General features: G+C 41.7%; 1 protein-coding gene across 1 annotated transcript in view; it reads left to right on the plus strand.

Moving 5' to 3' along the window:
* LOC145401738 (uncharacterized) overlaps positions 1-23,317 on the plus strand; it is a 59,159-nt gene that overhangs the window by 18,319 nt on the left and 17,523 nt on the right. Inside the window, exons 3-9 of the mRNA XM_080273922.1 lie at positions 198-263; positions 673-828; positions 9,319-9,514; positions 13,327-13,540; positions 15,245-15,362; positions 18,001-18,087; positions 21,156-21,268. Of these exons, the coding sequence (XP_080130048.1) occupies positions 198-263; positions 673-828; positions 9,319-9,514; positions 13,327-13,540; positions 15,245-15,362; positions 18,001-18,087; positions 21,156-21,268 (950 nt within the window). The remainder of the gene's footprint in view (positions 1-197; positions 264-672; positions 829-9,318; positions 9,515-13,326; positions 13,541-15,244; positions 15,363-18,000; positions 18,088-21,155; positions 21,269-23,317) is intronic.

Below are 23,317 nucleotides of genomic sequence, written 5' to 3' on the forward strand. Positions count from 1 at the left end.
TTGCCTGTTCCCAGGCTTCCACACTCCTCATGGGGCAGCACTTGATTAGATGATGGTGGTGGTGATGATGATGATGATGATGATCTCCTCCTCACCTAGTGTGCATGTGGAAAGTGGGTTTGAGAAAAACATTTACTACTCCTACTTGTAGCCAGTCACTCTTTGGTTGACTTTTTTTTTTTTTTTTTTTTTTCCAGCAGTTTATGATGTACCAAGTACAGCAGTCTATGCAGAACTCCCTTCCAACAGTTCTTATGCCTCAGGTAAGATATTGCATAACTAAACAAAGTTTGATTTGTTATATATAGGCATTTTAAATAAATGATAGCTGAATTCCAGTACAGGTACATCCATTTCAGTTTTTATTCATCTATCTCCTTCCATGGAAAGTATTAGCCATGTGTAGCTCCTTAGTGTCAGCCCTACCATCATGAATCATTAAATCTACCATTTCTAATATTTATCATTCTTGCCTGTGCCTAAGTAAACTGCAACAGCAAGTCCCACATTTCCTTGTTCGATGTTTAGGAGGTTCCAGGATTGGCTGCAATGGTCCAGTACATTTAAGGGCAGCTGTATGTGTGTGTGTGTTTTCTCCTGTATGCATGAGTTTTATTTTTAGGTCTCTGTACTCCAGTCCTTAAATAACAATTCCATTTTCCCTCCATACAGCCGTCAGTGTCAGCGATGGGTGGTGTGCCACCAGCGACAAGTAGTTCATCGGGAGGCATGCTTGATGTTCCAAATCTGAGTGACTTGGAGGGAGGGTATGGATTTACAGTCACTGTTGAGGAGAAGGAACGCACCCTAAAGAGCCCAATGTGGCTGGTTGGTATTTTTGCACATATGAGGTCTGTTCAGAAAGTATCTGACCTTAGGCCCTAAAAAAATAAGTAGCTCACCATTTGAGCTAGGACACTAATCCCCCTCAAAGTAGGCCCCTTCTGACTTGACACACTTTATCCAACATTCTTTCCACTGCCTGAAACATTTTTCACAATTGGTTTTCGGTATCTCCTGCAGGTTCTTCATCGCATTCGTCATGATCTCTTCTCTTGTCTGAAATTGGGAACCTTCAGGAGAGTTTTGAGCCTGGGGAGTAACCAAAGTCGCACAGAGCCATGTCTAGTGAGTAGGGAACCTGCCGGACCTGTGGGATGTTGTGCTTGGCCAAAAAAATTTTAATCACTCGAGAAAAATGGGCAGGGGCGTTGTCATGGTGCAGATTCCATCTTGCCACATTCTGAAGGTCTGGTCTCTTCCGCCGAACTGCATCATGAAGACGACAGATAACGTTGTGGTTGTACGAGGTGCTACCCAAAAGTTCCAATTCCAGTTCCAGTAATTTGTAGTCCCCTTGGGCATGTATACAGTGGTCCCAGTGTTTTTTCCATGAATCCATGCATCCCTGGAAGGCTTCAGGCGTGATGGTCTTGAGCACCTCCTGCGATTCTGTGTGGATCTCCTCAGTTGAGTCAAATCGACACCCTTTCAGTCGTAATTTCAGCTTGGGAAACAGGAAAAAGTTGCAGGGGGCAAGGTCAGGCGAGTAGGGGGGGTGGGGAATGAGTACCTTGTTAGTGGAAGCCAGGAACTGCCGGCCAACAATTGACGTGTGGGTGGGGGCGTTGTCATGATGCAGGACCAGTCCTTGTTCTTGCACTGTTCTGGACATTTGCGGCGGATGTTCTCCCTCAGATGCTGCAAAACTTCACAGTAAAACTTTCTGCTGACAGATTGACCAGGTGGGATGAATTTGCAGCGATGAGTCTTATGCCCGACATGTCCGACAAAATGCATTGCATGCTCCCGTACGACAGTCCGATAGTACGACAAACATCATGGATAGTTTGTCTGCGACCTGCAAGGATAGCCTGACGAACATTTCCAACATTTTCTGGTGTTATTGCTGTTGACGGTCGTCCAGAACGGCCATTGTCTTCAATGGACATTCATCCTTCCTTGAACTGCTTGTACCAGAAAAATGTTCTGCCTTGGGGCATGGCATTGTCACCAAAGGCCTGCTGAAGCAACCAATGAGTTTCTGCAGCCGTCTTGTTGATCTTGAAGCAGAACTTGATGCAGGTTCTTTGTTCCATGAGGTCCACCATTGCAAAACCGCCAAACCACCTACACGCCATGTTACAATACTAAGCATAGCTCAACAGTGCGTCTGCACACAGACATGGCCGGGGCCACACTGACACATGAGGGGTGCTGCTGATTCCTTCTAGTGGCAAAAGGCAAAACTGCACACAATTGGCTCCCTCTGTTCAAATTACTGGAACTTTTGGGTAGCACCTCGTACAGTAAAAGCTCACCACAATGGACTTCAATAGACCAGAATTCTCCTTTATTGGAGTTGAGTAGCCGACTGGAATAAATTCTGATATATTGGGAAGACTCAGAAAAAGCTAGAAGAGGTCCAGATTGTCTGACCTCGGTGCGGAGTGGCCGTATTGTCTGCACGGTTTGCGTGTTCATGCATTGGTTGGTGGCAGGCTGGTGGCATCATTATTGCCCTCTCGCACTCTGCCTTAGTCTGACCCACATCATTTCCTTGAAAGTTCCTGATATACTGCTTGAGGGTGACAAGTGATAATTGCAATATGCAGACAAAGTGAACATCTTTAGTATGTAACGTAATGGGGTGTATAAAGGCCTGTGTTGCTTAGAGGCAAATTGGGGATTCTCTCTTTTGCTCAGTGGTAACATGCGTGCCTATGAAGTGCGAGGGCTTGAGATCAAATCTCAGGACAGCGTGATTAATTTGTTAAGTTGCAGTTCGGTTATTACATTGGTTGGCAGCGGTGTGGGATGTGAGGCAAGGCTTAGAGGGCAGTGATGTTGTTGTTGACAGCATCTTAGGCCTTACATCCTGGGGTGAGCTGTCCGGTGTGGTCTGCAGCGCTTCCAGTGGTGGCCTCCAATGCACAATGCAACCACATGTGTTCTAAAATGACCAAATTAATCACCAGGGGGAGTAAAGAGTGATGTAATGGGGTGTATAAAAGCCCACGTTGGCTAGAGGCAAAGCGGGGATCCTCTTCGACTCAGTGGTAACATGCACGCCTATGAAGCGGAAGGACCTGAGATCAAATCTTTGTCAGGACAGTGTGATTAATTTGTTAAGTTGCAGTTCGGTTATAACAGTATGATCATAAATAATGTGTATCAAGTGTACAGTACAGTATTTGAGAAGTGTTTATAATTAACCTTAATTCTTAATTGCTTTAGTTAATGCGTTGAGAGTGTTATGGCAAAATGTCTTATCACATCAATTTAGTGGGGCCTGTAAAAAACTGCAGAGCGCTGGCTCCGCCCCAATTATGACGTACATGGCTTCAGGCCAGTGAGAACTTGCCTCTGAGGTGGTGGGAGGGGGGATCGAACCAACCTGGGCAGTGGGGGGCACCCCCTTCTGGGCCGCTTCCATGCCACCCTCCATCCCACTCCCTCACTCTCTCCTTGTCTCCCATCACCCTTCCACCCCTCCACACACCTTTAGCTCTCCTCCCATCACCACCTGTGTCTCTTCCCACCCACTCTCGCCCCTCCTTCCACCCTGCTAGCCTTGTGTCCCCCCCAAACCCCACCCCATCCCTCCCTCCTTGATCCTTATTACCCTCCCACCCCCTACAGACCCTTAAGAGGTATCAGGCCACCAGGATGTTACAGAACACACTGAAGTGTTTTCTTTTCATCCTAGAAGTTGGTTATTTTTCCAATCACCGTACCTATAGGCCTATTCCCCACAGCCTAGTTATCTTCCCACACCTACATGCACCTGTTTTGGTTGGTGTGACAAAACACTTTTAAATGACCTGTTTCAGTAAGAAAAATAGGTAGTCATCAAAATTTTCACATTTTAGATTTTTCGAGGGGTAACTATTATAACCTTTTTTTTAACTTTGACACACAATTGTGCGGTAACCATTAGGCCTATGGGGTGCGGATTGCATTGTCAGGTGTGTAAATTCTTCCTCTTTAGCCAGAACATAATCAATTTGCCCATGGTGAAAGTCGCCAAAATCCCCTTGAATTGTGGCTGGGGGGGGTACCCGCCTGAAATAATTGTGGTGTCAGTGGGTTAACTTGTAACAATAAAGTATTTTCTAAATGCTAAAAACTTAGAAAATGGTCTATATTAATACTGACGTTAATATAAATGAAGGGCACCAAGCACTGACTACACGGAACATGGCACGCAAGGTACAAGCTACACCTCCAGTTCCTGTCCATTTTTCAGCTTCTGCCAATGAAGACAGTCGGGAGGAAGATTCATTGTTCCTTGACGATGACCCTGAAGATAATGGGTAATGGTTTTCAAGGATTTGCTCTGAAGGATCCTTCACCAGGTTCTGAATAATGATAAACACTCAGCAAGGTGGGGGAAGAGTCAGATGAGCCAAGTGAGTCGGAATGGTTATGTAAGAAAATAATATTTTTTAATTACTTACGAAAAGTATTGTGGCCAAGCCTTGCTTCAATTTTACTGTGTTATGGAGGAAATTATTTTTATAGTGGCATTTGAGAAAAATTAAGAGATAAATGGGATGTTGCCACAAGTTAGGAGGAACTGGTGGGGTGAAGCCGGATGGTGTCCATGACAATTTTAGTGTATGAAAATATCTTCTTGTGTGTTACATACCGTATGGCCTTTATCAAGTCTAAACCTTGCTAAAATTATGTGTGTTATGCAGCGGGCTACTTATAGTTTTATATGAGGGAATAACTTGGAGTAAGAGGTAAATATGAGTGGATACTGCCATGAGTCAAAAGGAACACGGCTATTTACTTGTAAACAAATATTGTGAATTCGACGATAATTGAGTTCGGTGTGGTATGGCCAGAACAAAACAAACGCTGAACTCAGGGACTCACTGTAAATGATACCACTCGATTATTATGCCATAGTACTGTAAATGTACGATACAGTACAGTACTGCAGTGGTAGTGAAAACAGTTGGTAATACCTTGATGAAAAACCATTGGTGCAATCTGGACTAATGTCTGATATATTGGAAACAGTCTGGGTTAGCAGGGGAAAGTCCAGATGTCACTTTTATTGGAGTTTTCGGAATGGCTTGGGTTTCAATTAGTCCGTTGTAGTGAGGTTTTACTGTAATGATTTTTTACTATGACCTTCAGATGTGTATTCATGATGCACAACACTTTGGTAATCGAAGAAAAAAAATGTCAACAAGCAATTCACCTTGCTGTGGACCTGTCGTGCTTTATTTGGCTCAGCGTGCATCCCCTGGGATGACTGTGTTTTGGTTTTTGAGTCATACCCGTACACCCAAATCTCATCTCCATTGATAACAGTCTTCGGAAAGTTTGCATCGTGAGTTGCATGCTCCAGCATGGCACAAGCATCGTTCATCTGAGAGAAGAGATCCAGGACCTGCTGGAGGTGTTTCAGGCAATGGAAAGAACGCTGGGCTGCGTGTATCAAGTCAGAAGGGGCTTACTTTGAGGAGGATTAGTGTCCCAGCTCAACAGGTTAGCTGTTTATTAGTCCCCTACCTGTCAGACCTGTTGGGGACTCTAGGTTTGCATGGTTTTAGTTCCCTACCAGTCAAACCGGTTGGGGACTATAGGTTTGTGCAGTTCTGTCAGTATGTCTGCCGGTCCATTTGCAATTTTGTGTCTACTCTGTAACATCCATATGCATGGGTATTTTGATTTAACTTCATACTATTGTTTCCCGTGCCATGACGATGTATCGTGCTCAATAACCAGCCATCTGCTCCCAAGGTCAAGGTCACACTTCGGGCTCAAACAAGGTCAGGTGCTGTCATACTAAACAGCCATACCTACATTCGTGTCCGCTTTGTGTGTTTTCTGGAAAGATCGCTAAATGACTGTACGTATTGTCACCCTCATAAAGAAATTGCCTAAGTCATTTTTTGGTGATTTCTGGATTCTTGCCTAAATCAATTCTTCATCACGTGGCCCACCTATTGTTATAGCTGCCTTTTCCAGGTCTAGGGTGTGAGTGAAATGTGCCTCAAGTTTCTTCCTAAGTCATTTAAAAGTTAAGAAAATGAGACAGGTTTTTCTCAATTTCCCAAAAAGTAGAAAAAATGACATGCAGTTTCTTTATGAAGGTGATGATATGTATTGTTGTCATACCCACATTGTATACACAGAACATATGCATGGTTATCATCTGGCAGGGGACTTCCTATTGCATGGCAGTACTTGGCAGGGACTTGATTTTTTAGGGTCTCAGGTCAGATACTTTCTGAACAGACCTCTTATCAGCCGTCGTATCTGGAAGAGGAATTAACCTTTTTAATATGATAATGTTTATATTTTGTCCTTGCTACCACCGGATGGTTTTATTCAACTTTGCATGGATCTCAGGCTCTCAGGGTGTTGATGCAGGCTAAATATAACCATCAGTTTGAAAATCCATCGTAAACTTGAATAAAGCTGTCTGTTGGTAGCAAGAGTTTTTAAAAAATGTCATTAGTCTACATGTTTAACTAGCTCTATATAACTTTTTTTTCTTTCTTGCTAATTTTCCATTCCTTTGTCTTTCATGCATATGACATACTGTAATTTGGTTCCAGTTAAACTCTCAGTTGTACCCGTAAAGACTTTCTTTGGCACTTTACCTGCCAATTGTGCATACTTGCTTTGTCAGTGATATCTCATTGTTTCTCTTCCATTCAGCAGTGCCACATATTACTCATACAGCCTTTTAATCTACAGTACCCTCCCATCCAACACAGTAATATTGTCATGCACGGGTCCTGTGTTGGACCAAAAACGTGTTGGACAAACGACAGAGCTTATGGCAAAAAATGAATTATGTCAGCAACCCTAGGAAAAGTCACCCTAAATACCTACCATATACCTATATATATATATATTGGTACTGCTGTAACTATAATAAATGGTACTGTACTATGAATAATAACTAACCTTTTAGGATAGTGTTGGTGGGCTTGCTGGGAATGGAAGGTGGTATCTGAGGCTGTAGGTAGTCCTACTGGGTCCCTGGAGGATGGCTGCTGCTGCTCCTCAACCTCCCTCATAAATCCATCGAAATCACACACAGAATCACCATAACTGAGGTACCGCTCCATTATGATGATTGCTGGGTCAATAGGCCTGCACTTGGAGTCAAGTGGCTTGCCTCTGTAAGCCTTCACTGCTGCCAGGATCTTGTCTTGGTTTTTTATTATGGTCCTCACGCTGGCTTCATTCATGTCGTAGGCCTTGGCGATGTCCACATTCCTCTCCCCTTTCTTCTTCCTCTCGATGACTTCTAGCTTGGTGGCCTGAGGGAGGTGCCGCCACTTCTTGGAGTTCTCAAAGGCTTCCTAGGCATCATGGGCAGGGTAAAATGCAGCGAGAAAAAAGCACCGTCCAATGCGAATTATGTGACTGAGTGATGCTGTGGTGGGAGAAATTTAAACAAAACATCACGTGAGAGCAGAAACGTTTTTAATTGGGTGACATCTCAATCATATCACGATAGTGGGCAGGGGAGGTTACTTGATCGGAAGTTTTGAGTGGCTGTCAGCATCACGGGAACATCCAGTGCCATGTTGGACCGAGGGTGATCATGCCAGAGGCGAACTCTGCGGATTTTGCCCACTTCTCGGAGTTCCGTCCGTGTTATGCTAACACACCTATGTTACAGTAATTAAATCGTACTAATTTTTTGCTCTCTGTGCTGGACACGAATCGTGCTGGACAAACGAGTGTTGGATGCGAGGGTACTGTATTTTAGTTATTAAAAGCCTCTGTTACTTGTACTTATGCCATCCATACAGTAGTACTTACTGCTTTTCTGAAAAGATGGTTTCCACAGCTTGAAACATAGCAGGATCTGTTTTTGTCACCCTCTGTCCAAATATTGCTGCTGAAATGAGAGAGCTAGGAGCATAACATTCTCTTACAGGCTGCTTTTCACCCTCAGACTTCGCATTCTGCGTTTCAGAGCACTTGAAGTTCTCATCATAAATCATAGATGTTTCAGATTATTGCAACTTTCTTAATTCCATACAGCTGTTATTCAGATTTGGGGTCCTTTATGTGGTGGCACTAATAAAATGGTGGGTGACAGAGCAACTTGAAGGCATTTTGTCTGCAGCCACCCTCTACAGGATTAGGGCGTCGGACTATAGATAGATAGATAGACTAATAAAACCAGGCAGTACCACTACTTGGTTATACAGACATCCCACAACTGGAGTATTTCCTTATCCTCTGAAAGAAGGATGGCGAACTGCAGAAGGGTAACTTAGGCCAGCAATTTTCTAGGACCATGCTTCATATGAACTTGGGGTCAAAATAACAGCAGCTGTTAACTTGAGGAAACTAATATCATATCCATTTTATTGGTGGCAGTGTTAATAGGCAGTTTTTCTGTAATTTGTCTTAGACTTAATAAGTAACATTAGTGGTAGGTGGAGGCGCTCGTCATCAACTCAGTCGATGTAGTTCTGCTCTCAGGTAACTGCCCTTGCCTGTCTTCCTTCCTTCTTTCCTTCCATCCTCTTTTGTCTTACTTTCCTTCATTTATTCTTCTTCCTTATGCCTGCGGGTGACACACTCCCTCTTCTGTCTTTTTTTTTTTCCTTCATTCTTTCCTCTTTGTACTGTCCATGGATGACTCTACACTGAGTAACAAGCCAAATGGTTTCCTGTGCACCAGGAAACCATTTACTACGCTAGGTGGTAACCATGTAACCAAATTATGGCACCTGGTGGTTTAGTGGGTAATTAAGGCACTCCAATCAGATTGAGCCTGTGCAGATTTCTATATATATCCAAGGGGTGATTGGGATTTATTGCTCACATATTGTCACTCAGGGATGAATGAGGCTGGTCACTCACATCTTAAATGTCAGGACCAACTTGCTTAGCTCCGGGTTCCTATGCTCCTCATTGGGTAACACAGGATTAGAGGATGATGATGATGATGATGATGAACATTTTGAAAACTTTCTTTAATATACTCATTTGCAACTGTCTTTTGAGTTGCTGCTTTCAAATTTTGGACAAACTTTGGATGACTGGGGAATTTTAATTAGATTGGGCTCCTACCCTCAATTCCTTCACCACCAGTACATCTTTTTTTTATTATAATCTTTTTTTTTTTTTTTTTTTCCCCAGCTTAGAATATTCTTCCTGAACTGGAAAAGTTAGCAACAACCTTCATTAGCCCCACTTACCATTAGGGAGCTTTCTTAAGCTCAGTAAAATTGTTCTATAGCGGCAGAAACAAGTATAGAAATTATGTCCTTGGACTAATGGGGAACTGCCTTTAGTAGACTAACTAAAGCTTGCCCACAGATGAGCCCAGTGACTCACAAGTTGTACACCAACATCAATAAGGCAGTTCCTTTTGAAGTGCATCTGAGTAAGCCTCCTGCTGACACATCCAGTCTGTGTGTGAAGGCTGTCCCAGTATTCTCCAGCCCTCAGTTCCTCAGGACGAATGTTACGCGCTGCCCCAACCATTCTGCACCTACAGACCCAACTAACCATGGTATGTTGGGAATAGGGAAATTATTAACTCATTGAATCTTTTTTGTTTTTTTTTTTTTTTTTTTTTTTTTTTGGTATGTGGGGGCACCTTTAGCTCACTCAGTGTAGTGCTGCTCTTTCTTTTTTTTTCTTTTTCTTTTTCTTTTTTAATGGTATGTGGGGGCACCTTCAGCTCACTTAGTGTAGTAGTGCTGCTCTTTCCTCTCTTCCTTCTTTCCTCTTCTGTCTCTCCTTCATTCTCTCCTGTTCCTTCTGTCCATGGGTGACTCTACACTGAGTGACAAGACAAATGGTTTCCTGTACACCAGGAAACCATTTACAATGCTTGGTAGTGACCAACTAACCAAACTGTGATGCTTGGTTGTTTATTGGGTAATGAAGGTGCTCCAGCCAGATTGAGCCTGTGTAGGTTTATATCCAAGGGGTGGTTGGGGTTTATTGCTTACATAATGCCACTGAAGGATGAATCAAGCTGTTCATTCTCGTCTTGGATGTTGGGACCAGCTGTTCCTGGCTTCGGGCTCATTTTTGATCTGGAGGGGATAGGTTTAGCTTTAACGAATCTTTCACTACTACAGATCTTTCCTGAGTTGGAGATGATAGGTATAGCCTCAAGAGGCCTTAAGAGACTTTTCACTACTTTCCTAAACTGAGTAAAATCATGTGGAGATTTCCTTAGTTAGAGATGATAGGTATAGCCTTAAGAGACCTTAAGACTTTTCACTAAGTTGAATAAAACTATGCGGAGCTTTCCTAAGTTGGACATGATAGATATAGCCTTAACCCCTTCATTACCGACACCTCCCCCCAATGTAAACATTATGTTTACCCCCTATACCGACCTGATAGCTCCCCCTCCCGTAGTGTGAGGGGTAGTGTATATTTTTTGCCACGTCGAAACTATTCACTCTTTTTTATTTGTTTGTATACTGATGATCACATAAACCCAGCATGATGTTGTTAATAAAAAAATATTATCAAATAAATCATTACGGTATATAAGTTTACATATCTTATGCTAAAGTACTGTTACCCAGGTAAGTGCTGTACAAACTGGCTTGAAAAAAATGTCCTGCACAGATGGATGGCTTATTTATTTACCTTATAAACTGAGCATGAAGTGTGTGGACACACGTGATGGTGATGGCAACCTTGACCCACTTGTTGCTGAGAGTGCAGCGTCACTAAGCTCGCTACTAATTTCCTCCTCCTCCTCACTACATCAACTTCGCTATCATTTTCGGGATCACAGTCATCTACCGACACATCAGACACTGCTGCATCATCATCTGATGCATCTAAATAAGTATCCTCATGATGAATAAACTCGTCACTATCGGAATCTGCCAGAGATGCCATGAGAAAAAAATATCCTGTACACCCTCTCTCGTGGTCAAGTGCGTGGTAACTGACTCTCTCAGGCAGGCCAAGGGGTGTAAATTTTGCCATATGTCAGCAGAAAATTTAGTACGATATCTGTTGTAGAAATTATAAATAAAATAATGATTGGTCTAAAAGAGGTTACATCACAGATGAGTGAGCAAGCCATTGGTGCCACCTCAACTCAGTCATGATGTATCTTATGATGTCAGAATTTGTCAGAACTTCGTCACAGTCTTTCTCGTCAAAACACAGAGCTGTTGCTAACACGAGGTCCTCAGAAACAGCCTTACCGAGCTACCCTGAGGCCCATAAGCTGCCATTCATTAGAGGGTGTACCAGCGTACCACGGTAGCAGTTCCGGTGTCTCATGGGTGTTTACTGGCAATGTACGAGGGTACATCAAAACACATTTTCGGTAAAGAAGGGGTTAAAAGAACTTAAGAGATTTTTCACTACTTTCCTAAGGTGAATAAAATCATGTGGAGATAGTGATAATAATTTTGCAACTGTACCCTAGGGTTGATAGGATTAAGATCACAGTCAGTCAGATATTCACAGGGATTAAGCTGGGGAAATTTCTTGAAGTCCATTAAAGTACAGATATCTTTCATACTCCCATTCCTTGCATTGTTTGGAATAAAATAAGCTTTATTATATGTTCATCCATCATCAGCTCTAGTATTGCCTCACAAACATGGTACGGGCCTTGGGTTAGACAACTTACTGCAGACATTGAAGACAAGAATGACCAGTTATTTGCCCATTAGTTGCATTACTGGAACATTAAGCTGAAACCACCTTACTTAGTATTTTATGAGCCACATCGAGTTAGAGTTCTTTAACTCATGAGACCACCAGGCATCTACAGGGATAATAAATTAAATCTGTAGAGTTTGAAAACCCACCCTTGATTTCTTTGCATACATCAGAGAACTTTCCCATAAAGGGAGAAGTACTCAAGTGTGATAAGGATTTATTACATATATAGGAAAAAAAGTTAGTGCATTGTGTTTCATGTAAAGGTTAGAACACAGAACTAGATATGAGATGTGATATGAATTTCATTCAGTCTTGTATTAGAACACAGAACTAGATATGAGATGTGATATGAATTTCATTCAGTCTTGTATTAGAACACAGAACTAGATATGAGATGTGATATGAATTTCATTCAGTCTTGTATTACCCTATCAGGAGTGTAGGGGTATGAGGCTTGTTTACTTACACTAGACATTTACAAGGGTCACCTGTCACTTGCCTCTTGAGCTGCATTGCGTGAATAAAACTCGGCCATCCCCATGACCAGAACTTCAAATGACCACATCTGGTTGGATCACCTTACTACACAATGTGACCAGGTGCTTAATTTCGGGATACTAGATTACTACCAAGTTTAATAATCATCATCATTGTCCGGACCCCTTTTCCCACCCTAGTTCAGGGTGAGGAGTAGCACGTTGAGACAGCCTTAGTTTGCCCTATCCAATGGTCCATGCTTCAATTGACTTATCATTCAAGCTCCTGGAATCCTGGTTCTATCTGATATGCCAAAAACATTCCACATTCTGTAGCTTCACATAAACGTATCCAATAGAGTCAATCCAGACGCTGTCACGTTAAAAAGGGTTCCAAATCCCTAATACTGTACTTCTTCTTACAACCTTCATCCAGCTAGCTGGATCTCTTGTCAGTTCCCTAGCCTCACTGACTTCCATAACTCTCTTCTCCACGCACTCATCCACCTTATCCTTCCACCTTCTCCTTGGTGTACCTATCCTCACTGACTTCAATACCTCTCTTCCTCACACACTAATCCACCATTTCCTTGCACCTTCTCCTTGATATATATCGCCTCGTTCCTCCTTCAGATTCGCTCAGATTCACATTTTTCACTGCTCAGTTGTTATCCATTCCCTCCACATGACTATACCATCTCAGTACACTCTCTTCTGTTCTGGTGTCCACAGACTTTCTCACTCCACATCTTTCACGAATCACATTATTTCGTATCCTGTCCACTTTCTCTTCTCCACTTGCATTCCTCAGCAGTCCCATCTCCACTGCTGTTACTCATGACTTTTCATTTTCATGCCACACCATAGTGTCACATTTGTATGTTAAAGTTGGCACTAACACTCTTTCATATAAGCCTCATGCAGCAGCAACACTCAATCCTCAGTTTCTTATCAAGGCCTTCATTGCACCAGATACTTTACTTTCCTTCCTTGTGTCACTCTACTTTCCACTTCTTTTGCACATTTTCCTCTCTTTTCTTTAATACTGTTAACATTAATTCTCTTGATTTTGACAAAACAAGTGTTAAATTCCAGCTAACATTAGACTGCTTTATTCATCTGTGAATGATTCATAAAGGTCTGAAAACATCAATAAATTTGAATGCATGGTAATTGGTTTTCTTTACATTTGCAGACTTCCCTTACCCTGAGTATGTGGTACGAGCGGATCATCCTGAGGCTCGATACGTGAAAGGACCCTCAGGGAGACTGGCTGTTGTAGTTCCCCTTGATCCTCTCCAGAATGGACCAAACTACACTCCAATTCTCCTGCGCTTCATGTGTCTTGGCTCTTGTGTTGGTGGCATCAATCGTCGACCCATAGCTATTGTGCTGACTCTTGAGAATCAGTGAGCTTCATTTTACCATAGTCCTTTCCGTCTAGAGACTTTTATTTCATGCATGTTATAAAAAAATTCTTTCAGCCCAAGACAGACCTGTTCTAAATTAGTGAGGGAGTTAATAAAGGCTGTACAGCAAAGTGTACCAAACTCCTCTTGTGTGAAAAGTGTCTCCAGAGTTCAGTATAATAATCTGGTGGGAATAGTAATGGCATGTACAATAAAGTACATCATTAGAGTGAAGTGGTTAAGGAGGATGACATGAAGGATGTATATTATTGAGTGGGGGGAGGAGTGTTGAGATTAAGACTGAAATACTGCTGTACACTAGTTGGTTGTGGCAAGTGAAAGATTGTAGTTGAATTAAATTATCTGAATTGCATGAGGGACTTCAACAGAACTGCAGTGGTGGTGAGTGAAAGCTATTTGTTTTGGCTGTCACAGATGAATGATTGAATGTAACACTTTTCTGTAGAAAGGTGGAAGTTATGTACTTCAGCTGTAATTTTCCTCCACTATTGCAGAAGAGTTTGAAAGTGTTCAGTGTGTTAGGATTGTTCTATAATAGGATCAGTTCAGAGTGATAGAAATTGCCTGATATGGAGGGAAGCTACAGTAACAGAACAAGTACACCAGATGTTCGGCTAGATGGACATTTAAGTTAGTAGGTCAAGTTCAGTGTATTTGTGGGTGGGAATGTGAAAGAACTTGAATCAAGAATTGTGGAGAGGAGTGTGACGACTGTGGCTCAGTGGGTTAGAGCGCTCCTCACTGGCCGAAGGGTCGGAGGCTGAGTCCATCCAAAGGCCGTTGGTATACATCAGGAAGGGCATCTGGTTATAAAGTGCTACATGCTCCAAACAAAAGTCTGCTACCCAGGGGCAACTCTGCCATTATCGAAAAAAGGGGACATAGCGTAAAAGAAAAAAAAAAAAAAAAAAAAAAGGAGTTGGTGATTAGCCCTCTCGTGATTGAGGTGTTGGCATGCATTCCAACAGTCGATTACCATTTAATGCAGATAGTGTCCAGCCAGTATCCAACTGCTCGTTACCAGGTGACACAGGTTGTGTCCAACAAAAAACAGTCAGTGTGTTTGTAATAAATTATTTTGCTAGTCTTGTGTGTACCACTAACAGGAAGTACAGCTATTCAGAAGTACTGAAGAAAAAGAAGTATGGAGGTAGAAGCAGAAGCACAGACAGAGGAGTAAATACTGTAGTTTTTTTTAAATTTTCTCTGCCTCAAGAAGCAGCTTACTCAGCATGAGTTATGTGTAACATTTTCTTTCATAAAAACATTGTTAATTGAGCTACAGCATGTATATTATAAAGGGCAGAAATTTTTTGTACCGTCATATATAATGGACATGGTTACAAGTGCACTGTATTGCAACTGCAGGGTTCCTTTGGGGTCATGACCAGTATTTGCTGAAAATCTGATTTTGTGGGAATCTGTAATGTATCCCTTGCAAATTTGACTGGCCTGGCGTTTTGTCTGCGGCCACCCTTTGCTGGATTAGGGCGTCGGGCTATAAATAGATAGATAGATATATATATATATATTTATTTATATATATATATATATATTTATATACTGTATATATATATAAATATATATATATATATATATATATTTTTATTGCATTGTGTTACTTGATATCAAGAACTGTGAAGACTGAAGTCTTAGTTGTATTTAACCATTTCACCTCACCAGACAAGAAGTACTTGGAAGAAAGGTGATTGATGTACGAGTATGTGCTTGTCCCACACGGGACATCAAGACAGATGAACAAGCAGCCAAGGGAACCAAGCGAAAGGGAAACGCAGGACAGGTCAGTCCAATCTTTGCATTTGACTCGAACTTTATTGTTGGTAATGCACAGACCAGAGACAGAATGTTCATGATGATTCAACCAAGGATTATATTGAAACAGCTTTATACTGTACAAAGGATACGAGAGTATTTATTTTCATGGCATAAGATACATTGAAGCATTTTTCTTTGCTTTTCCACAGGCCATGTAAGAATGGAAAAAATATATATGAACAGTGTTTTCCTCTGACCGTCTATTTATGGAGATGATGACATTAACATTAAAGAAGCCCTAGTAAGTTTTTTAGTTGCATGGGAACACTTGGTACTCTGAATTATCCATGGGAAATATATTATTGTTCTTTTTGTATGTTGTTGAAGTGCTATAAGAGGGTAACTGAATGTCATGGAATGATTAATTTGAAGAAGGTAGTATAAACCAGAAATGCAGTACAGCAAACCCATGTTACATGATGAACCAATATGTGAGGGATCTTTTATATGGTAATGAAAAAGTTAGGATTTGTTCTTTAATAAACTGTAGAATTTTATACAATAATTATATCACATATGAAGTCCCACTGGTCGGTATATTTTTTTTTTTTTTTTTTTTTTTTTTTTTTTTTTAAATATGGTTGCCTTCATGCAAGTTAGCAGTCGTTCGTTTGTTCCGAGGTGGCATTTACATTAGTCATTGTCAAATGTGCTGTGTCAGTAATGGAAACAGGCTCATAATTTTCAACAGATTTTGGGGGGGCTAGACAGAATGTATACCTCCGTACTACAAACTTAAAATAAAATCAAAATGCTTAAGTTTGCAGACCATCCAATATTTTTCAGTTTGATTCTACCTAAAATTTGATGTTCAGTGAGGCACGTATGTTTGGTGATGGAGTTGGGTGATTACAGAATAGACTTCACTGTCTGCCAGTCTGAGCTTTCAGCTCAAACTGTGACGTAAGTTTAATCATTTGGCCATTTTACATTTTTGTTGCCCTTATTAAGATTGTTTCTACATGCCTGCAGTAGGATTCAGGTTGAAATATACTGCCCTGCCATTATTCTTTTTGAAATTTAAAAATGCTGTATTCTCATCTTAAATGTCAGGCCCAACTTGCCCAGCCCTGGGCTCCTACTCTCCTCATGGGACAGCACAGCTTTAGATGATGGATGGATCAAAATCTAAGTACAGTACTATAATGATTTAGTTTATGATCAATTTGGATCAAATTTAGAAGTATTTGATCAAACACGTGTATAATTGTTTGAATTTTCAACAGTATCTTCTCCAAGATTTTCTTCTTTTTTATTTTAAAGTTCAGTCTTGTAAGCCCAACAAGCCCCAACCAAATGGGCAGATTCACATGGCCATGTGGAATGTGAGAGGTGTGATTGAGGATAACAAGAGGGTGGAAGTGGCAAATGTGTTCAAGAGTGTGAGATATGCCGTGATGGCATTGTGTGAAACAAAGATGAAAGGGTGTGAAGTGGGAGAGTGAGAGGGTGTAAAGTGTGTAAGGTTGGGCATGAATGGGCAAGGAAGATGCAAGGAAGGAGTTGCTTTGTTGATGAATGAAGTGTGGCAGAGTGGAATCAGAGATTACAAATGAGTCAGCTTGAGATTTACGCATGTCGAGGTCGAGTTTGAAAAGGTGAAATTAGCAGTGATTGTAGCATATGCACTGTGTGATGATAGGAGTGAGAGACGGAAAGACAGTTTTGGGGATTAGCTGGATGCAGCAGTGAGAGAAATGCCCAGGAGCTGTAAAGTGATTGTATTGGGCGGTATGAATGGAAGAGTAGGCACTGGTCCAGAGGGTGACATAATGGGTTGTAATGGAGTACCAGGAGAAAATGCTAATGGGAAGCAACTGAAGGATATATGTCAGGAAAGGAGGGTGTGCATTTGTAACTTGTATTTCAAACATAGGTGGGGGTGCTCACCATCCACTCACTTGATGTAGTGCTGCTTTTGGGTGTCTGCCCTTTCCTCTCCTCCATCCTTCTTTCCTTCCATCCTCTTCTCTCATTGTTTCCTTCATTCTTTCCTCATCCTTCTGCCTACGGGTGACTTTACACTCCCTCTTTTATCTGTCTTTCCTTCATTCTTTCCTCTTCCTTCTGCCTGTGGGTGACTCTACACTGAGTGACAAGCCAAATGATTTCCTGTACACCAGGAAAACATTTACTATGCTGGGTGGTAACCATATAACCAAATTATGATGCCTGGTGGTTTAATGGGTAATTATGGCACATCAGTCAGATTAATCTGTTGAAGGTTTATATCCAGGGGGTGGTTGGGGTGTATTGCTCATGTAATGCCACTCAGGGATGAGTGAGGCTGGTCACTTTCATCTTAAATGTCAGGACTAACTTGCCTAGCTCTGGTCTCGTGCACTTCTCATGGGGCAACATAGGATTGGATGATGGGTGGATGGATATATATATTATCTTTTTCTGAATAGTCTTTTCCTTATTCTCCTGTCAGCTTCATAACTGCCCTGTCAACATCATCATTATGAACTTTCATTATTCACTCCATTGATATGTACAGTATTCTTTAATTATAGGCCATACCTATGCCTTATTGTGTGACCATACATATACATGTATACTTTTTTTATATTCATTTGTTTTTACTGTCAATGCACCTTTAGGAGAAGGAACCAGCACCAAGAAAGAAGCCAAAGATGGGTGAAACAAAGACTGAAGTAGATGACAATGACCAGCATTATACAATCACGGTAAGCCAAGGCAGTTTGTTATAGCTCTGTGATTTAAGTTAGACAACTTTTGGTCAGACTTCAGATGATGAAGTAGTAGTTACATGCATAATATGAAGCATTGCAACCATTGTGGTACAACTGCTGTCATTTGTCTCTTAAAGGTAATTTTGCCATGGTGTGGCAAAGTAGCTTCTGTGCCTCAGTGATTTATTGAAGCTATAGTAATTAAGTGCCGTCATACAGGGTAAAATAGCTATCAGTATGATTCTGGTAGGTGGTGACAACCATCATTCACTCAGTCTTCCTTTTTCTATTTTTTTTTTCTCTTGTGTCTCCCCTCCTGTCTTTCTACCTTTTCCTTCCTTTTGGTCACCTTTTTATTACTCTTCTTTCCACTTGAGGTGAGTCTACAATGACTAACAAGCCTAATGGTTTCCTGTAACCTACTTACAATTGTGCGTGGTAACCATTTAACCACATCACGGGGTTGTGTGGAGCCTGCTGTGTCACCGCTGTTAACTGAGTGGAGAGCCAGAAGTGCAGTTTCCATCGAGGAACCAAACCTCCATGTTATTCCCTGCATCTCACTAGGGTGAGGCTCTCAGCCGCAAGGGAATTCCGGTTCTCTGCATGAAACAATGCTGCAGGGAAGTTTACTTGCCTGTGGTTGATGGGTCTGCTTAGCCAGACAGATGGATTGATCGAGAACAGCAGCAGCAAAAACAGCAGCTATCCATATGAGCATGGAGCCATAACATCAACTGTTAAGGATTAAATAAACAGAGATAATGTTGCATGGTATAGTAGAATCACAATTTAAGACAAAGGGAAGCAACAATCTTACAATAACACGAGCATTTAATTTCTCCGTTAATTATTCAGTATTACGGTAATATCACTCAATTGCATGGGAGAAACTGAATGGGAAGATGGTGCGTTTAGGTATTGGATTTCCAGATGGCTTCATTTGTTTACAGTATGTGTTTTGTGCTTTTGTAGGTCGCTGATAGGGTTTCTTGACCCAAGCTCACCCATGTGACCCACGTCCCGTACCTGCTGCTGCCTGCCGCAGTTATTGTGTTGACTTTCATTGTGTTTAGAAGCATTTATCTGTTTCCTTGCTCCACATTTTTATTTACTTGTGTGTGTATATATATATACACACAGTAATCCCTCCGAGATCCGACGTAATAGCCAAAGGCATCTCCGGGACTTGGTTTTGTCCAGGACTTGGGAAAAATGCACCTGGACAGGTACTTATAGACCGCAACCATGGGTGTCTAGGGGGTTTGGGGGGCCCCTTGGAATTCCAAAGTGTGTTTGGAACTTTCCCAGTCGTCAAGTATATTTTCTTTCCTTTGAGTTATAGCATATCAGCATATAAATACTTTTTGACTGCAATTTAAGTACATCTTGATATTATACTTTATAGTGAACTATATGACCATTAAATTCACCATTTCAGAGTTGAAAGAATAAATTTTCCAGTAAACGCGGGAGAACAGGGAATCGAGTATTGCTGCCAAAAAATGAATGCGCCTCCCAGTACTACTGGTGTCTTGCCGCGTCCCAATGGCGACAGGCCAACGGCTTTACCATTGGTGCTGCCCAAGCAAAAGCATAAGACTGGAGTCATGTCACCCACCCAGGCTGACCCAGCTGATATATTATTACTGCACATATGTGTATAATTTTTTTTATTTTGCCCCCCCCCCTACAAAAAATCATGTTGATGCCCCTGACCCTAACCCAACCTAACTTTGAAAGCCACCTAAATAGCTCCCTACCGGATGTGCATAGCTCCTATTTAAGACCAGTTCACACAAATAAGGGACAGAAACCATAATTGAAAAGGAACCAGCGAATGAGAAATTAGAAGTGAGTATGGAAAATATTTAACAGTGTACAGGCATCTCAAAATGAATGGATCTTGAATTTGTCTCTCTCTCTCTCTCTCTCTCTCCTTTTTGAGGAATGGTCTGTGGGCTCCTGGCCTATGGTTCCCTCTTCCTTGCATAAAAAAAAAAAAAATCTCTCTCTCTCTCTCTCTCTTTCTAGAGGAATGGTTTGTGAGCTCCTGGCCTTTGGTTCCTTCTTCCTTGCTTAAAAAAAAAAAAATTCTCTCTCTCTCTCTCTCTCTCTCTCTTTAGAGGAATGGTTTGTGAGCTCCTGGCCTTTGGTTCCTTCTTCCTTGCTTAAAAAAAAAAAAATTCTCTCTCTCTCTCTCTCTCTCTTTTGAGGAATGGTTTGTGGGCTCCTGGCCTTTGGTTCCTTCTTCCTTGCATACAAAAAAAAAAAAGACATCCGTGACCGTCACGAAGATTAACCCACCTCTTCTGTGGCTCTGACAGTGGTGAATGTGCATTTGAAGAATGTACAGTAATGTTGCCCTGCACTTGCACTGTGAATTTTAATTGATAACACTATACATTCTGTTCTTACTTGCATCACGCCAGTTGCAGCATGCCAGTGTTGCACTCTGCACTTAATCCTTTGCACTCTGAATTCTAATTTCTTAACACTGCACAACACTGTAAATTCCCATGTGGTCTAGTGGCGAGGTATTGCACTTTATTAACTGTCCACCATAAGAGCAAGCATGTGGGCAGCCATGGCGATGAGCATGCAGTCACGATGATAGGTAGGCGGGAAGTGGGGAGGATGCAGGGTCACTCTAGCGGACGTCACTGGAACTACGTGTTAAAACACAGCTGTTCGTCATCGCGCGGCAAATTTGGCCTCCCCCCCCCCCCTGCCAGCCCAAAATGTCCGGGACTTGGGTGTCCAGATCTTAAAGGGATTACTGTATATATATATATAGTAAAACCTCAATATAACAGACTTCAATAGACTGGAAGTTGCTTTTATCGGACTTGAGGAGCTACCGGACCAAATTCCCATATACTGTATATATATATATATATATATAGACTTGGCATGGTCTGGGTTAATGAATTGATTATTTCCTCTGTATATTATATTATCCCATTTTATACAAATTATACACAGTTTATTTACAAGAAAATACAATTGCATCATCAGAGTCAATATTTAGAGTCCCCAGTAACCCATTTTGGTATAAACAGGTACGTGGAAGGAAGCTGTACAACTTTATGATGGGCATGAAGGAGCTGTATTACAAGACTCATCCAGAATATGCCATGCAATACTCAGATCCATCTTCATCTCATCTCCCAAGGTTAGTCACTAGGAGGGTAATGAGGGCAAACACTGAAAGCCCTTGTCATATATTGCCTTTTTCAATATCTCTTTTTTTTTTTATTATGGGCATCTTCATGCACACCTCATCCCTCCATTTTATCATCATCATCATCATCTGGACATCTTTTCTCACCCTAGGGCAGGGTGAGGAGTAGCAACATCCAGACAGCCCAAGAGATTGCAAATGTGTCAGCCTGAGATGTGTGTACTGTATGTCAAGTTCAAGTTTGAGAAGGTGAAAATGGGAATGATTGTTGCATATGCAATGTGTGATGACAGGAGTGAGAGAAAGTTGTTGGGATGAGCTGGATGAAACAGTGGGAGAAATGTTCAGGAGCTATAAAGTGTTCGTAATGGGCTATGTGAATAGAAGAGTAGGCATTGGTCCTGATTTTGACATAATAGATTGTAATGGAGTACAAGGAGAAAATGATAGTGAGAAGCAATTTAAGGATATGTGTCCGGAAAGCAGGTTGTGCACTTGTAACTCATATTTCAAACACAAAGATGCACATAAATATATGTGGTGTAGAGGGAACGAGGATTGTGTTGAAAGGGTCCTGACTGAGTATGTGCTTATTGAGAGGTTGATGCTGGGAATGGTTGCTGATGCGAGGATGATGAGAGGACGATGTGGAGATCAGTCAGATCACATGATTGTGGTATGGAAGATCAAGCTGAGAGGAGTGAGATGGACCAGGAGAGAGAGAGGAGCAGTCAGGGAGAAAGACTGAAAGTCAAGAAGCTGAGGATCAAAGAAATGGCAGATGAATACAGGACAAAAGTAGAGGAGGAGTTGGAATCAGTGAATTGGAATGAAGTGGATCTGGACAGCCTGCGCAATGCATATAGGGATTGCTTAGTTAGGAGTACAGGTATGTGGTGAGGCAAGAGTAACAACGAAGAAGAAAGGTATGGCAAGGTGGGATGAAAAGATTAAGAGAGCAGTGGAGGAAAAAAGGAAGAAGTAGCTAGAGTGGTTACAGAACAGAGGTTCAATTGAAATAACAATATGTTGAGAGCAAGAAGCATGTAGAGACTAGTAAAGAGGAAAAAGGAGGAGGTAAATGATGATCTAGGAAGAAAATTGAATGCAAACTACTCTTAAAATAAAAAAGTTATTCTGGAAAGAGGTGCTGAAATTTAGAAGCGACAGCAGAAAGAAATGTGAAAGTGTGAAGGATGTAAGTGGTAGATTATTAACCCATGGGGATGAAGTGAGGACCAGATGGAAAGAATATTTTGAGAGCCTGATGAATAGGAATAGAGAGAGCAGAGGGGATGTAAACATGATTGGTTTAGGGGGTGTACAGAGAAGGAATGCAGTGCTAGGAAACGTGACACTTGCACAGGTGAAGAGTGCTGTGAAGCGGCTGAAAATTGGAAAAACAGCTGGGGTTGATGAAGTGTATGCAGAGATGATTAAGTGTAGTGGAGAGAGGGGAATGAAGTGCTTGTTGTAGATCACAACCTTATTACCTTAACATGTCCTATTGCTCCGGTGCGGCCTGTGGACCCTCTAAAGAAACGTTGACCGTGGCACTTTGGAGCTGCAGATTGGGAAGCCCTCAGGCAGTACTTCTTTGATTTTCCCTGGAATGATTATTGTTTCCATGGCCGAGAGTCATCTGAGTGTGCCTTGCGTATTATGGAGGTTATTCTCTTGGGCATGGAAGCATACATTCCTTTCTCATATCCTTTGACTAATGCAAGAAAGCCTTGGTTTAATCACGCTTGTTCTAAAGCTGTCCGCAACAAGGAGAGGTCCGACAAAAGGTACCAGAGCCAACCCACCCCTGATTCACATCTTTTTTTTTATGTTTTTGCCCGGAATCGTGCTCTGTCTGTTCTTTGCTAAAAAATAATTTTATCCGTACTAAATGCTCTCAACTCTCCAATTGAAATTCTTCCCGCTCCTTCTGGCACCTTGCCAAAAACCTTTCTAACAACTTCACCTCATCATCCTTCCCTCCTCTTTTCTACTGTGATGGCTCTGTAGCTATTTCTTCTACTGATAAAGCAGATC

The sequence above is a fragment of the Coenobita brevimanus genome, chromosome 6, assembly GCF_032717465.1.
Source record: "Coenobita brevimanus isolate Jiangsu-jjx chromosome 6, ASM3271746v2, whole genome shotgun sequence".
NCBI lineage: Eukaryota > Metazoa > Arthropoda > Malacostraca > Decapoda > Coenobitidae > Coenobita > Coenobita brevimanus.